Source organism: Zosterops lateralis (assembly GCF_965231275.1).
Source record: "Zosterops lateralis genome assembly, chromosome: 11".
NCBI lineage: Eukaryota > Metazoa > Chordata > Aves > Passeriformes > Zosteropidae > Zosterops > Zosterops lateralis.
The window spans coordinates 8,098,782-8,116,478 of NC_139771.1; the positions used below are offsets into that span (position 1 = coordinate 8,098,782).

The 17,697-nt window shown below is 46.1% G+C and overlaps 1 protein-coding gene across 1 annotated transcript in view; it reads left to right on the top strand.

Annotated features, from left to right (window-relative positions):
• Positions 1 to 527: 527 nt before the first annotated feature.
• FBLN2 (fibulin 2) overlaps positions 528 to 17,697 on the top strand; it is a gene marked incomplete at its 5' end in the record, with an annotated part of 59,929 nt that continues 42,759 nt past the window's right edge. The window contains one exon of the mRNA XM_083869646.1: positions 528 to 1,791. Coding sequence (XP_083725772.1) covers positions 528 to 1,791 — 1,264 coding nt within the window. The remainder of the gene's footprint in view (positions 1,792 to 17,697) is intronic.

Below are 17,697 nucleotides of genomic sequence, written 5' to 3' on the forward strand. Positions count from 1 at the left end.
AAAGGGATTTTTGCATAGCTAAAGGATGGCAGCAGGTCACGGTCTGCCCCCCAGCAGCCGCAAATTTCTTAGTTACAGAGCATCTTAAAAGTTTTTCAGCCAATAACATGTTAAAGTTTACAGACAATTGTTCTAACGAATTAATTATAGGACACGTGCACCTGCTTTGAACAATGTTCGTTTGTGTGTTTCCCTATTAACAATACACAATACCCTTATTAAGCTTAAGACCTTCTGCTATCTTGTCAGGGATATGTTTTCTGCAGTGTTAAGATTTATTCAAGCCAAACCTATAAACTCAGCCTTTGTTTCCCATGTCCTTGTTTTCTATACTACTGTATCTCTTTTAGTTTCAATCTTTTTCAGCTACAGCAGATTCTGAGTATCTGCTCAGATATCTTTTCTAGTTTCAATCTTTTTCAGCTACAGCAGATTCTGAGTTTTCAGCTTTTTCTGTTCGAGGCCTGCTTTTTCAGCTCCTAAAAATCCTTTTTTACTTTCAGTGTTTCCCACACTTGGGGAAGACGATGGCCAGGGCGCGGAGCTGGCGGCACAGCCCCTGGCACGCCCTGCTGCTGCTGCTGTGCATGGGCAGCTGCCAGGCTCAGAAGGACTGCACGGGTGCTGAGTGCCAGCCTCTGGAGAACTGCATTGAGGACGTGCTGGAGGCAGGCGAGTGCTGTGCCACGTGCCTGCAGCACGGCTGCACCTGCGAGGGCTACCAGTACTACGACTGCGTCAACGTGGGCTTCGTCAACGGCAAGGTGCCCGAGGGCCAGTCCTACTTCGTGGACTTCGGCAGCACCGAGTGCTCGTGCCCCAAGGGAGGGGGCAAGATCAGCTGCCAGTTCATGCTGTGCCCGGAGCTGCCCCCCAACTGCATCGATGCCGTGGTGCCGGCAGACGGGTGCCCGCAGTGCGGCCGCATCGGCTGCCTGCACGATGGGCAGAAATATGTGGCCGGGCACACCTTCCACATGCCTCCCTGCAAGGTGTGCCACTGCCCCAATGCTGGAGGGGAGCTGATGTGCTACCAGCTGCCTGACTGCGACTCCTTCCCCCTGAACACGGCCAGCCCGGGGGACGTCGAGGATGGCGAGCCTGAGAGGCACTACGACGATCCCTACAGCTATGACCAGGAGGCCTCCGAGGGGGACAACGCCCAGGTGGAGTCCCCAAAGAAGTACAGCAGTTACTCAGCCCAGCTGGAGCACGAGAGCCTGAGCCAGGAGCAGGGTGAGGACTATGACTACCTGGCGGCCAGCGTGGCTCCGTCGGGCCAGCCCCATGCCCAGGGCACTACCCCAGGGCCCACAGAGCGCCGCAGGCTGCCCCGCACCACTGCGCCCTCCCTGCAGCAGGGGACACACCAGGAGCCAGCAGCCACCACCAGGGCTCCTCCACAGCACACCACGGCCACCACAGAGACACCACAGAGCCCAGGGGAGACAGAGAGGAGACCGAAAGGGAACAAGGAGAGGCACGAGCACGAAAGAGCGCCCCACTCTAAGATGAAGAAGCATGCCAGGAAGGAAGAGCCAGAGGACAGCAAGTATCAGGGCTTGAGAGAGGTGAACTTCACAGAGCCGAGCTCAGCGAGGTCATCCCAGGAAAGGCTGGAGGGGAATGAGTTCCCCAAGGTGAAGTTCAGTGCCACGACCTCTCCTCCTGTGGCTCTGGAGGAGGAGCACAGCGAGTCCACCCCGAAGCAGTCGCAGACGCTGTATCGCTACCACCCCGAGGAGGATGGAGACCCCAACTCCATCCACGCCAACCCCAGGCTGCCAGAAGGTAAGAACTGCTCCAGTGTGGGTGTCTGGAGAACTCTTACTCATGATAGCATTGGTGCTCATCCTCTGCAGTGCTATTCTTGCTGCTGCACGTGGCCTTGAAATCAATCAAACCACCACCAACCTTCTCCCATCCCTGCAGGAGGTGCATTGTGTTGGGTTTCACAGGACAGGTACCATGTCACTGTTGCCTGTTGCTGTAGGACATGAAAGAAAGACTCCAAGTATTTCAGAAGGTAAAGAGCATAGAAAAAAGGCTTTATTGTCTAATCTTTACTACTTTTTATAAGGTGTTCTGATACAGACTTAACATGGTTGGGGTGAATAGGAACGACACCTCTCTGATCCCATTGGTCAAACCAGAGAAACAGCAAAACACCACCTGGAGAAAGATTGTTTTGAAAAAAGGAGAGTTGTTTGCCAAGATTGTTTTGAGAAGAAGCTTTCCTGAGAATTTTTTTCCTTGGGAAAAAGTTAGCAGCTGCCAGCAGGTTAAAAATCTTCCAAACTCAGAAATATCCAGCCCATAGTTGCCCACCTTGCTTTGATCTTCCCCATGCACTGATGGGGTTTTCTGGTATTTTAACTTTATTTCAGATAATGATTTATTAAGCTCTGGCATTTTCTTTCAATTACTTTCTTTTAACTTCTGTTGTGATGTTAAAGAAGTGTCTTCCTCTACATAGAAAGATTTTAATTAGTTATCTCCAGTTACCAACTCAGTGTAATCACACTAGTAGCTTTTGTCTTCTTCTGGGAAGGAAGTGAAATAGTTGTGCTTTTGCTTTCTAAATAAAAATATTTAGAGCACTTGTAATATTTATCTCATGGTTGAAAGCCTGTCTCAGCTCATTAGTTCAAGAACCTTGAGAGATATACTCAAATACCCCTGGGCACTAGCAAGGAGAAAATGGGCTCTCTCTTGCTTTATGGGTTTTTTTTGGGGGGAGGCTGGAAATTTATGATGTTTATGATCAGCTGTGGCAAGTTTACGTATTTCCTCCCTGCCTCTGGATTCCTCTTGACATCTGCAGGGAATTTTGATTATACTCTTTATGCAATGCTCATTACTATAATGAATGCAAACTTCATCGCTCTAAATTAACACATACACAGCTCATATTTCCAATTCATTTTTCATCAAATCAAGAGCAGTACCTCCTCTTTCAAGATGTGGCACAAAATGTTCTCAGGGGACTCAGCTGGAGGCTGCTGGCAGGGGATCCTGATGAGTCCCTAGGCACTGGTATTTCTCCTGGACTGTGCAGGGAGCCCTGAAATCCTGAGCTGTCCAGTCCATCTCCTGGAGAAGTTTAAGGCAGGTGGGAGGAGAAGAGCAGATCTGGAGCTCAGACCCTGAGTCCCAACACAAGCAGCACCTGGTGGCTGTTCAGACAGAAAGTGTGCCAGGCCCATGGATGGAGGTGGCAGCTTTTTCCTTTTCCTTTGACTTCCCTTTTCTTTGCTCCAGCCTATCTCAAAATCTGAGCTGTGGACCTAGGCTGTGTATGATCCATGGGCCTGAGTAAGGACTGACACACAATCACCTGTCTCCTGGTGTAACTTTAGAGAAGATTTTTTTTTTAAATTAAATTGCTTTTTCTTTTCCTTTCAAAAAAGGAGAAATGAGTGGTGGACCCTGAAATGTTCAATGAGAGGGTTTAAGAAAGCCTGTTGGGGTGAAAGTGTTCAGCAGCAGAGCTAAGTACTGGATTTTGGAGTCTGCTTGGGTGATTTGCAGTCTGTGATCACCAGGAATTGCTTGGCTGAGACAGGTCTGGCTGGGGGCTGGCTGAGGTCGAGATGCCTGGAGCAAGAAGTGATGGATGGCATGTCAGGCAGGAATTGTTCAGCTGGCAGAAACAGGCTGGGGCATCACTGGGTACCATTTTCCCCTTAGCTGAGATACCTGTGATTTCCTTTAAATATTGCAGAAGTAAGAATGAAAAATGAATGTCCTGTGGGAGCACAGAACTCCCTGTCTGGCTGTAGGTGCTGCAGCTCTGGGGCTGCTGCACCCCTGCCCCACAGAGCTGCTGCAGGTTTTTGGGAGCCAGCTCTGGTGCCACCATACCATTCCCATCACCTACAGCCACTGCCAGGTGGGACTGGCTGATCTTCCCCACCATTCCCAGCAGGAATAGTGGTGGAAGATCTCTCCAAGGATGAGGGGTCTCTCTTGTCATGGCCAGTGCCTGGGGACAGCCGTGTTTACGCTCTTTCTGCTGTTTTCATTGACGTGCTTGTGATTCATGGGAATAGCTCCATATGCTTCTAGTAATAAAACACATACATCTTGTGTCTTCAGTGACTCCTGAGCCACTGGTGGAGGGGGAGGGAAGATATCAGTCAGACTTGAAAGGAAAATTAATCTCTCCTACAGATATAGAAAGAAAACATAAGTTCTGTGCGTGTATTTCCAACTGTAACATGACAAAATCTACCAGAATTGCCAAATAACTTTGTTTCTCCCTTCAGGAATGGTCAGCGTGAGGTAAATAAACTACATCAATCCCTGATTTTTAGAGCCTGTGGGGCTGTTGTGCTGTTCCCTAATGAGGCTGCAGCCACTCTGGCAGTGTGCAGGGTTTTGTTCACCCAGCTCTCAGCAGAGTGCTCTGGAGTACATTTCTGTGACTCCATGGCCATTCTAGTTTTATTTTTATGTTTTGTTTAATGTTTCTTTTCCCCCAGAGTTTAGGAAAGTTTAGAGAACTATGGGAGCTTCCAGAGAGGCTTTCAGCCCAGGTGAGGTGCTGTTGCATTTGTTCCTCCACTTTATGCTGACCCCAGAACTCTGCTGTGGTTGGATCCTTGCTTAAAAACTTGGCTTTATTACTTGTATTTTACATATCTCCCTTTGGTTTTATATGTAGCTGAGTTTTCATCTCCCACATCTTTGCTGGTTCATACGTAATCTAATGGTGGAAACAAGGTGGGACACTTTGGTGCTCAGGAAAGGTTAATTTTGTGACTTGGTTTTCTTTCTAGCATTGTTGTTCATCTGTAGTATTGCCCTGTGTCCACATCAGGCAGCTGAGGTGATCCCTGGAGCATCATCTCCTCTCACAGACTCTGCTCATGGCCATTTGTTGGGGGTTTTCTCCCTCTCCTTTGTGGGCTGCTCTGAGCTTTGCAGGACCAGCCCTTTGCAGGTTTTGTGGTGCTGTGTGTGTCTCCTTGGGGCAGCAACAGAACTCCCAGCCCCAAGGAGGAGCATCCCAGAGCTGCTCCCTGTGGTTCTCCCATGCCAGGAGGGGAGCCAGGCTCAGTTCTGTGCGAGCCCAAGATGTGCTCCTGCCTCCCCAGGGCTGCTGCCTCCTGCCCAGGGTGTCCAGCAGCCCGTGCCAGCCCCAGCATCCCTGCAGGGATCTGCTCCAGGGCACTGCTCTGGCCAGGGGGGTGGGATGGGGACAGAGTGCTCCCTGCAGCAGCACACAGACCCACCACAGACCCTGTGCAAATGCTGCTTACTCCTTTCCTGAAAGAGCTGGGAGTGTACAGCAGAGGTAATTACTCAGCTGAGAAAGTGTAAATTAAGTGCTTTCACCATGAGAAGGGATGAGATTAATGGAGACTGTTCTCTTTATGCAGTCTCTCTTCAAACATTGATCTTACTCTTAAGATAGTAACTTACTGCAAGAGCAGCAAACGGGGGCATTCTAATTTCTGTATTGCCTAGTTCCTCCTCCTAAAAATGCCCTGATCAGGACAGGGATGATTAAAACATATTTCAAGAACTTAGTGTCAAATTCTGTTATGATTTCCCCACTTTCTTCCATTTCCCCAAGCTCTGGCAGTAGAATGCTGCTCCTTGGAGAAATGTAACTCAGGTAGCAAGCAGCCTCACTGTGGATGTTTTATGATTTGCATTCTGGTTTTGGCAGGCTCAGCAGCAGTTTGGGTCTAGCTGGACCTGTCATGTTTCAGAGTGTAGCTGTTTTTTTCCAGTTAAACTCCTCCACGACTGGTGATTGTTTTTTATCATGGTGGCTCATAGAGATAAAGGTAATTGTTCTCGAGCAGAAGTGAATTGCACCAATTTGTGAGCTGAGATCAGTGGATGTGAGAGTGGCATTTATTGCCAGTGAGTCCTGACCAGGCAGGAGCTACTGGGAGGCTCCTGTGAAACTTCTCAGGGTGTATCTGTGATTTCCACCAACCCATCTGCTGCATGTTTGCTGATTCTGAAACTCCTGGAGAGAGATGACCTTGGATTTCCTAAACGAGGACAAACAGATCCATGTGCAGGTCCAGGGGTTGGACTTGATGATCCTTTTGGTCTCATCCAACCTGGATACTGTATGACTCTGTGAAAGCAGACCTGCAGTGAGGGTTTGGAAGCATTCCCTGAGCACAGCCACTCTTTGTCCCTCTTACTGCCACCATAAAAAGCACTGGAGGTGAGAGAGTGCTTGCATGGTCCTTCAGAAACAACCTCTGTTTGCAATTACTTTGTGTGTTTTGCTATCAGGTGAAGCGTTGTCTCATTTTTACTTGAATTACCTCAGGCTTAATCCTGTGTCCTCTACTTTATCCCAGTCCTTTCTCTAACAGGAAGGAATCAGCTTTGAGCCCTCAAAATAGGATATCTGAGGAATAAAAATAAACCTCAGGAGACTGGTGTGCGAGGAGAAAATGCCTCTGGGCCAGCAAGTGTGAATCAGCATGAATTACAGCCCCAGGTGACAGTGTTCAGTGCTTTCTTTGGTGGGTTGGAGTTCTGAGCTAGCACAAATGGGAACATGGCAGTCAGAAAGAGGAAGACTAAAATACTATAAAATTGAATAGTGTCTCTCTGTTCTGCCAAAAATGGCCTTTGTATTTTATTAGGCAGCCAGATGCTAGTTTAGGAGGGAAAAATGAAATAATTGAACCATTTCTATTAATGAAGATGTCCCATGTATGATATGTGGGGGGCTGATTCTCTCACGGCTGCTAGTGCACAGCCTCCTCTTGTCCCCTCAGGCATGGATTCGTGAGCAGGGGTTTCAAGCAAAAGCCAGACCTGCCCAAATGAGACAGAGGAGTGCACTCAGAGTGATTGTTGACAGGCTCTGCCATAAACAGTAGCCAGAGGATCCAATCTGCAGGCACAGACAGCCAGATGTGGCCTGGCTCTCTGCATCCCCAGTTCCTGCTTCCAGTGCCTGCAGCATCAGGGCTGGATCCTGTGCTTGAAGCAGTCCCTGTGAGGAGTGGGAGCAGGGGTGGGGGCTGCTGGAGCCCCCCAGGCAGGCAGGCAGGATTCCCAGTGTGCAGAGCTGTCCTCGCTGTGCTTTTGGGGTCAGTGCTGCTGCTCTGGGGTTTATGTCGGGGTTTGTCTGTGGACGTGTTGCTGCAAGGCTGCAGCTTGCCTGGCTGTGTTTTGGGAGCTGCTCTGGGTCAGATCCTGCTGTAGCTTTTCCAGCTGGCTGGGCTTCAGAGCTGCAGGCTCTGCACTGGGAATGTTCTCTGCAGGAATTCCCCCGTGGAGCCCAAATCCTCCTCACCACCATCCTTCTCCCATTCCTCATATGTATCTTCCTTCTGAAACGGAGCTGTTAACCACAGGCTGTGAGCTCCTGGCTACCAATACTGTTGAGTCAGGCTTTTATGGGGCTGTTTGGCTCCTTATCTTAAAGGGTATTTTAAGCTGTATATTGAACTAGTGGTCTTCAGTTAGAGAATACAGTTTAGGTGATCCTTTTAAAGCTGCCAAGATCTTTGCAGTGGCACAGGCAGAAGCCTGGTGTGCAGAATGCCAAGATTGGGTGCCATGCTCTGCTAAAAGCTGTGCAGCCTGGCACAGTCAGGTGTCTGCCGACTTTTAAGAGCCTAAATAATTTAAGGAATGCTCAGATCTTGACTTCTGCTCTTTTCAAACCCCAGTACCTAGCAATCTGTTAAACAGAGATGTGTGAGAAGGTGGCTCTCCATCTTCCTGTGTTACTCATAAAATCAAGGTGACAGCTACTGCCCTCAGTGTGAATCACTGGGGACCACGACAGGCAGGTGCAGTCTGCAAGGTTGGATAAATGTCTGTTCCTGCAGCTCCTGCCAGTCTTGCCTCCATTAAATACCCTCTGAAGGGCACAATTCTTCAAATTGCAGCCATAATACAGCTGGAGTTGGGTACCCAGCCTAGGATGGTGTTAAAATCCCTTTGAAAACCCATCTCATGTGCCTGTTCTGTAGAGGTAAAAATCAGTATTTGTGCCAAGTCAGTTCCATCCGTGGTTTGCAACAAGAACACTGAAACTCAGTTCTGAAGTTCAAACATGCTGCTGACAAAGTATGAAAATAAGATGGGAGTTTTCTTGTATAAATTAATTACCCACTGGAACAGACGAGGCTGTTGGGCTCACCAGCTTTCTCGAGGGGACCCCATTTGGTGTTTATTTATAGTAAGTATCCCAGAGTATATTTTCTTGCTCTGCATCACGGATACTCCTTCAGAAAACAGAATTTAAATGAGACTTCTTTGCAGTAATGTGTCTGTTGTTCTAATCGATCACCAAGGAATTAAAACCAACTCTGAATATAGCTCCTTGTTAGAGAAAGGAAAGTGTAAGTAGTAATTCCTGATCCAGATTTTGTGAGACAATAACCTTTTGAATAGTTTCAAATATGTAGGCCAAATAAACGTAGCTTTCTAGCATGTGCTTACTCATGAAAGGATTTGTAATTTCATTACCCCGGGCCTCACAGCGAGCAATTTCTCTTACCTCTCAGGGATTCTTAGGTAACACGCCAGCAAGTAATTGGAATTTTATAAAGATCCCCTTATGTGTGAGCAGGTTTTATGTTTTCTTGACTCTTCCCATTCTGTCTGTGCTGCACCTAACATGACCAATTCCTTTCCAAAGTCACCAGAAATTCCTTAATCACTACCCCAAAGCCCCGGCGGTGTTTGCACTCAGCCAAAGGCTGAGAGAGGGGTAGGAGAAAGAAGTATTTGTGCTGTATTTAGGGCCAGCAATCCTCCTCTGCACATTTTCCCCTTCCCTGCCTTTGCCAGGGAGCTGCAGAGTCCCCCAGGAGCTTCCAGGCACACAAACCTTGCTGTGGTGGGGAGGAGAATTCCCTGGAAAGCAACCACTGAGCAGCAAAGCTCACCCTGTGCCCCGGCTGGCTGAGCCTTGTCTAGAGGGGACTCATGTCCAAACCTGTCTGGTCTGTCATTCCAAAAGTGAACTTCATGACTGTGAAATGAGGATACATGAAAACATATCTTTGTGATGAAAATGGAGCTTTTATTATGGAGCTTTATTAAACCACCATTATATTAATGATGGTTTCTCACGGTTCTTTCCATGAGGTTAAAGAGTTTTCTTCTTCAGAACAAGAAGCCCTCAGCAAGTTTAATGGTGTTTAAGGAGATTTTTTTCCCTTTCTTTTACTTCTAATAATGATTGTGAGAAGGCACTAGGAGGAAGAGTTTTGGCTAAGGGTGTGCAGGCAGTGCAGCCCTGTGTGCCTGGTGGCACGGAGAGCTGTGTACCCATCCCACAGCCCTGCCAGGAGCTCTCAGGGGTTGGCTGCCAGGCTCCCAGCTGATGGCTTTAAAGCTTCCTTACACCCCACTGTAATTCTGCAGCCATGTCTATAAAACTTCTCGTTTATGGCCTATGAGCAGCTGAAGATTAATACAGTTCTCCCTCTTATCCAAGAATCCTTCCTCTGCAATGTTCATTAATTTTCCTGGTGTTGGAATTGCCTTGCGTGGAATTACTGGCAGTTTTCATTTCCAGATTCAAACCTACAGTGTTCTGGCCAAGTGATTTTGTAAGAGATTCACTCTGAGGAACTGTTTTCATTGAAGATAGCATACCCTTAAGTAATGTCTCATGTAATCATGATAAAATTTGTACTTTTCCTGGTTCTGGATCAAAGTTGATAAGTGTTGTCTGAACTCGTGGCATTGAAATCAAAAGAAAAATGTAGTGACCATCAGTGATGGCTGGCTTTACATTAGAAAGTTCCATAAATGTTGAATTTCAGTCAGTTTGGATTGCCTGTGGTGGTTTTGCTGGTGGGAGATAAACACAGAGACTTTCCAAAATCTTGTGCTGCAGTGTCAGAAGTTTTGGACGATGCTTTAAAGTGATGAATGTGTTTTGCATGTGTTCTTGAGGCACAGACTTTTGCCTTGCTCAGCCTGTGGCCCTGGGACAGTTTTCCTGGTGGTGTCTGTGCTCTGTCTCCTCCATTCTTGGCCCCCAGGAACAAGAGGAGCAGGTTTGTGCTGTGGCGTGGCCAAGCTGTGGGACAGGCAGGGACTCTGGTACCCTGTGACCAAACCTACTGAGATGAAAAAAGAATTGTATTGCTGCTTTTCTTATTCTTGAGGAATATAGCCAGCCAGTTGAAATGGGCAGGAGCTTTTGGAGTCAGCCAGTTGCATCTGAGCCTCCTTCAGCCTCCTGAGTCCCCGTTATCACCCTGGGCCGTGCAGAGAGCTCGAGCAGGATCAGCGCTGCTGTTTGTCTGCACCCTCCAGCCACGGGCTCTGACCTTCATTGGGCAACACGGCAGTCTCCTCTTGGTATGGGGAACAGATTCACACGGCTTTGAAATCTGACCCTGCTATTTCAGAGAGAGTCCAATATGGAGTCAATAATGTTCCTTGAAAAAAGACTTTGAAGGTCAGCCCCTGTCTTGTCAATGCCATGTTATAACCCCATTAGTTTCAGCGAGGTATACACTCATTTTAGCTCTAATGCTCCTCTGATACTACTTTAAAATGGTGAAGGGCAACCGTTAAGCATTAGAAATTTTGAAAATTAAATGCTGTCTTTAAGAAAGAGCTCCTTACATCTCACATGGGCATACAGCAGTGGCTCTGCTCCACAAGGTTTCCTTTGCAGTAACAAAGCACTTACTTGTTTGTCACGTTTTTTGGTCAGATTCAAATTCCTCTCCCAGAACTTACAGTTATTCTATAGTAAACGAATACCTCATAAACCATAGATTGCTATATAAATACATTATTACGGCCATTTGTCTCTTTTTGTTTGTGAATTCCCCAAGCTGGATGTCTGTGTAATGGACGTTTATGGCCATGCACTGATAGCACTGAGCCCCTGGCACCACACGGTGCCGAGGGTCACAAATGAGCTCCTCTTCCCATGGCAGGCAGGAAAGGGCTTGATGCCTGCTCATCCAGCATCACCAAACACGTTCCTTTGGGAAGGAAGAGCTGGTGTTGATTGATTAATATGCTTCCCCCACCCTTGCCCGGGTCACAGAACAGAGATTCTCACTGCTCTGTTTCAAATGTGGCACAGACAGCTTCAGACTCCCACAGAAAGTTAATCCTGCACTTGAACATAAATATCTGGGCGCTGGTCAGCTTTAAACCCAGAGGAATTGCACAGTTTTCTAAGTATTTAGTGTGAGAATTGTCCTTGTGTGTTGCATCCACTCTAGGTCATAATGCTGCTTGTCTTGGAGCAAGTCTTGGTTTAGTTTGGTGTAGTCCTGGTACTAGTGAAGAAATCTTCACAGCAGTTTCCTATTTGCTATTTTAATGCCAAGAAACATGTGTGTATATGATAGAATCAAAGAATCAGTAAGGTTAGAAAATAGCTCAGAGATCATCAAGTCCAGGCTTTCTCTCACTCCTGCAAGGCTGAGGAAGAGTCCCTGTCCTGGGGGCCCAGGGCACCAGGCTGCTGACGTGGTGATTGAGCCTGTTCCCAGGATGAGCCAGGGAGCTTTCCTAACCCCTTCTCCTTTGTTTTCACTGGCTGTTTGCTGCCACCTTGCTGAGATTTTTCTTTTGCTGCTTGAATCTGCTCCAGATCCAGAACCTGAAAGCTGCCAAGGCTCGTGGCAAGTGAGAGGGAACAAATGTTAATGCAGTGCAAGGGGAAGGCAGCTGGCAACGGATTTGAGGATGTTTTTGGTGTAGTAGCCCACGGCACTCTCAGTATGGGGCATGTGTTGCCTTATCTGTGAATTCTCCCAAGGATGAAAAGCAAATTATCTGCTCTCCAAACCTCTCCCCTCTCTGCTGCTCCATCAGTTCTAGTGCACAGTGCAGGTTTGTTTGGCCCTGCCTCTAGTGGGGCAGAGAAAGTGGAGTTTAACTTTTATTAAGTCTTTATTAATGAGTCATTTACAAGTATCTTGGTCTAATTAAGAGCAAGTGGCTCCATGTGGGCTCCCCTAGCCCAGCTCAGCAGCCTGACTGCGTGTGCAGCTGGGGAGAGTCAGGACAAAGCTGTGCCCTCCTGTGGGCATGTGCAGACTCTCTAGAACAGGAGTTGTAGTTGGTTTTCAGTACAGACATCACCCACAGCTGCAGGATGGGGAAATACAAGCAGCGCTGCTGGGCACATGTGTGTGACTCTGTTGGGTATCAAATGTCTCAAAAAAGGTGCAAAGGAGCTTCCAGCTGTGTGCTGAGGCTGGAAAATGCCTTTATCTTGTTTGCCCTCTTTTCTTATTCCCTGGCAGTAAGGCTTGTTTGTTAACTTTCAAATTGCTGAGCAACTTTTAACTACTTGTGTGGACTAGAACTACACCTTCGTCAAATGCTAAAATAGCTCCTAACACGTTCCCTGAATCAGTCTGTCAAGCAGGGGAGAGTTCAGTTCTGCAGCAGCAATGGCTGTGGCCACAATTTCTGTAACTGAAAATAAAAAATAAAAATAACTTTTTTAAAAAATAAAAATAATATCTTTGTAAGCAGGAGTTTAGAAGTGGCAGAACTGCTGCACAGGTGTTTGTGTGGTGCTGTGGCAATGGGGGCTGCCTCAATGGAAATATTTGGCATACAGGCAGATGGGAATTCTTGGTGCTGCACAGCCCCAGGGGTTTGGTCACTGGAGGTCACCAGGGGAGGTGTCCCCAGTGGAACTGGGAGCCTTTGCTTGGGGACAAAGCTGAGCCCCAAGGCTCAGAAAATCCTCAAAGTGATTCAAAGTAGGGCCTGGTTTGCAAAGCAAACAGAGCACAGCAAATACAATTGTGAGTGTAGCTCAATAACAGGGATGTGTAAGCCGAGGGCACCTGGCTGCCTGTTTAGCTGCAACACTCCCTGCATTTTCCTTCCATAACTGCCAGTTATGCAAATGGATTAATTTGACAGATTTCTGCCTTTTGTAGCAAGTCGTGTTCAGAACAAGGAAGAGCGTTAATCTGGTATGAGAGTAAAGTTGCTTGTCAGGTGTTGTGCTTGTAAAGAAGGTGAATAAACTCTTCCCAGCATGGAAATGTATGCTTTGGACATCACATACAAAATTAAAGGAGTGCCAAATTCTACAGCGTGTTTCAAATAATCCAATGTTTGAGGTTATTTGTAAGGTTCTGTTCCCTGTAGTCCTCTGGCTGCCCAAAGCCATCACCTTTCATTTAAAACATGTTTATTAGAAAAATAAGAGTTTCACAGTTTTCCTCAGGGAGAAAAACTAAATCTCAGATGTTTAAAACCAAACAAAACCCACCCACCCTATAAGGAGAGAACAATTTAAAAGCTATTTGTTAGACTTTCCCAGCAGGGACTGGAACACCCTTCCCATCAGGGACTGGGGTGAGCTGGGGTTGTTTGGGGTTTGTTTTTTTTTGTTTGGTTGGTTGGTTGGTTTTTTATCTATTTAACATTCAATCTGGAGGTGACTAAATAGGAATGGTTTAAAATAGCCCCACAGTTGCCATAGATACTTGTCTAAATTGGAAAGAGAGGTCTGGCCCAAGCTTGTAGTGTGTCCTCCACAGCCAGCCTTGGAGGGAGCTGCAGGAGCCCTAAAAACTTAAAATTTGGGATTTTAGTATATAGTAATACATATAAGTCAAGTTGGAGGATTTTAGGTGTTGTCTTTGTCCTTCTTCACCTTCTTCTTTCTTCTTCTTCATGGGTTTAGGTGGTTTTCTGTAATGAGGCAAAAAAAGTCCACATTGCAGGCTTTGGGTAGGTCATTATTGGGTCGAAAACATATATAACATAGGTATCATCTTCTTATTGGGTACTTATCACATAAATAACCTTGGAAAGGGTTAGAAGCACTCCATTTTACCCTTGTTTTCCTTGCATGCTAGTTAAGCTCATGGCTCCTGAGCCTGTAAATACTGTAAATAGATAAGAGATAATAAACATTCCAAGTCCGAACTCGACATCTTCGTTTCCTCTGTTATCCATCCTGACCTTAGCAAGGGAAAAAAGAAACCACAGAGCCCCACAGAACTGAGGTGCTGCAGGGATTCAGCCCAGGATGTGTTTGATGTCACCAGGCAGCTCCAGCAAGGCTTGGCTCGGGCCCGGAGACTGGCAAGGGAAAAATCCTTCATGCTTAAAACGCTTTTTTCCCCTCTTTTTTGCCCCGGGAGGTCTGCAGAGCTGGAAAAACCACCATGGAATGCTGCTTTGCTGGCACTGGGCTTGGTTTTTATTTGTGAAATGTTACTGTGCAACAAAGCAGCAGCAAATTTAAAGTAGTTCAGCTGGATGAAAGCACCCTATTAAGGTAAATTTGGTTTATTTGTCCCAGGAATGTGTAACAAATGCGTGTCTAATTACAGATAAGGCAGCTAAGCCTTTCATCTCCTTTCAGTGAACAAAAAAAACCTCTGCAAATAATGTGGAAAATGTTTTGGTGAAATGAATGAAGGTCTTTTCAAGGATTTGGTTATCACAGGTGAGAGCCCCACTTGAGGGAATTTGGAATGTTTCTCCCTATCCTCCCCTTGGATGGATGCTTTGGGACTATGGCAGCTGACTCTGGAAATGCCTCACTTTGAGATAACAATCTGTGCCTCTGCCTTTGGGGTCATCCGTGGGGTTTGGGATGGGGAGGGCAGGTCTGTCCCTCTGCCTTTGGGGGTCTGTGTCATTGTCTCTGGATTTGGGATGGAGAGGACAGGTCTGCAGTGCTCGGTGAGGATGATGGAGATGCAGGAATCTGACTGAAAAGTGCACACTCAGCAATGTGCCATGTTTCCCCTCCAATTTCTCGCTCTGTAGGTGGTAGAGAATTAGTGCTTAATTACTTGCAGGCTGTGGACAACAACCAGCCCCCTTAAGCTGTTTACAGTTCTGGGTAAGGCTGGAGCTGGATATCCTTTGAGGTTCAGTCCATCTCAAAATCTATGGGAGATTTTATAGTGCTTTTTATCTTTTATACCATTGCTGGGATAAATGTTGGTTCCCAAAGAGCTTTTGTCTATTAAAAACCCCAAACCCCTGTTCTCCACATCTACATCCCATTATATAGGATAAATCCCATTCATGCCATTCAGCTTCCCAGGCTGTGAAAAGGCCCAATCAAGAGGCTTGTGCAACTGGGGGAGTTCAGAACTGGGCAGAAAATCAGATTCAAGATAGAGCTGGAGTTCTAGACCCACTTGGATGCAAGGAATTATATCCAGCAAATCTCGCTTGAATAAAACATTAATTTCCCATTATAAAACATAATGCTGCTCTGATAATGGTTCCTGTTTTAAGTAATCCCCATTTCCTGCATCTCTCTGGTGACTCATCCCAGCAGAGCTCCCATCCATTCTGCTCTGCAGATGCTCCCAAGCTCTGTATTCCCCATCTGACTCAGCTCCTGTGTACCAGCATCTCCTCCCATTGCTCTGGAGCTGAGGGAATGTTTGCCTGCTGCAAACTCCAACCTCCCTCCAGCCTAAAAATGACTGCTGCTCCTGGCTGAGGTTTTAAATTTAACTCCAGTTTTTGACAAGTTTTTTTGGTGAAAAATTCACATTTCAAATTTTCGTGTTGTCTCAAGTCTTGAATGTGGAACTGAGAATCCCAGATTGCAGAAATTTCTGTGTCTGTCCTTGTGTGTATGTGTGAGAGGAACCAATCTTTCTTCCTTGCAGGTTTTCAGTGAGGGGTTGCCTGTGTGAAACATTCCCAATGACATGTGTGCCTCCACAGCTTTAATTAAACTTAATTAAACGGGTTTAACAGTTTTTGACCTGTTTTAATCCATTTTAAATGGTTTTTAACCCTGGTTAAAAATGATGAGGTGCAAGGGTCTAAATGGAGGCTGTGGTTCAGCTGCCACCTCTGTAACAAGGGCTGAGCTGCTGCTGCTGAGGTTTATAGGTAAATATAAAGTTCTAAGAAGTTTTAAGAAGGCTGATGGGTGGGTGGTGGACTAAGCAACAAAACCACAGGATTCAAAGCAATTTCTGTTGGAGCTGGGGGGGCTGCAGTGTTCTGAGGTGTCAGAAGGTCCATGCAGAATGTTCCACCTGTGAATTCAGAGCCCCCAGAGCTGGGGCAGAGCTGTGGGCAGGACTGCTGAGACATCTGTGGTGCCAGGGGAGATGTTTGCCACCTCTGGGGGTACAACAGGGCCTTTCCTGACTCTCTTTGCCATTTGGGCTAAAGGAGGGGAGGGTGCAGGTGTTCCCAGGTGTAACTCCCATCACAATTACCTGGCCATAAGTAGATTTTTAATACTTCCCTTCTTGTCTTGCTGCTTGAGGTGAGGTTTGGGCTGGAGGCTCATTCTCCAGCTCCTGGCTGGTGTTGAGCCGTGCAGGGGAGTTTTCCTTTCTGAAGCCAACCTCACCCGCCTGTGAGCAAAATGGACCCTGGTGTTCAATGAAGGGAGCACTGCAGTGAATATAGAATTGGTTGTGCCTCTCTGGGGCTTTCATTACTCAGGGTAAGCCCATGGGATTGGCACTGCCGTGGAGCTGCCCTGCTGTCACCTGTACAGGTTGCACCTGGGACTCATTGCAGCACAGCCTCTTTACTTTTCATTGACTTCTCCACTTATTTCTGGCAGCTAAGCTTCTTACCTCATGTTTGGGTAAAGTTTTCCTTTCCACACTGAAAGCAGTTTCTAGCATTAAAAGTTGCACAGGGATGAGAGTTTTCACTGAATGAATGATGACAGAGAGGGGAGTTTTGGGACGGTGCCACGCTTCATGCAGTTCTTTAGATAGATTGTCATGAGGTGGTTACCTCAGCTGTCAGTCTGTCAGGATTACATAACATTTTTAAATTATCTCCCTTCCTATGGCCAAAAAATGATTCAGTCCTCTTGCATATTGTATTACCTCGAGCTCTTGGTATTTATAACATATGCAATCAAGAAAATAAGAGTCTGAGGCTCGCAGAGATTTATTTAGTAGCATTTAACAACTCTCTGTCTGCTAGTAATTTGGTTCATCAGAATGAGGAATTCATTCCTGAATTGTCTTTTAATGAGCAGATAAGCAGGTTTCTCTATCACTCTAAAACTGTGGGTTGTCACTTCAGGGCTTTGTTTTTACAAATGGAAGTTGTTATGTCTTGGGTAGGTATCAGCCTGCTGTGGTGGTTTCTGCTGCTTTTAATGGTGCTTGAATTTAAATACCCCAGCTAAAAGAAGGATAAGAACCTTCCTCTTTAGAGATACTTCTTTTACTGTGTTTAGTGCTTGATGGAATTTATGCCGCCAGAACAAGCCCCTAAATGATTTTCAGCTCTATGAATAGTGACTTTTTACTTGGGTAGATGGTAAAAGGACAAGGGGAAGTGGTTTTAAGCTAACAGAGAGCATGTTTAGATTGGATATGAGGAAGAAATTGTTCCCTGTCAGGATGCCTTATGACACTGAATTACCTGGTTTTGGGAGGGCCAAGGCAAACAGAGGTGTTTTTCTGTGACAAGGGTTTCTGTGACTGAAACAGAAGATGAGCAACGTGGTGTTTCTGTGTGGGAAATGAAAGTGATTGATCAACTGATGGACTAGCTGGATAAATGTTTGGGATATTTTTGGGTGGGTTTTTGTTTTTGTTTTTTTGGTGTCTTGGTTTTGTTTGGTTTTTAATATTTTTATTTATTTATTTATTTATTTGTATTCTATATAAAGTATTTTTATATTGAACTTATTTTTTATTTTATTTTTATTGAATTTATTTTTATTGGGGTTTTATTTATTTTTTAATTTTAATGTTATAATTTTATTTTTGTTTTATT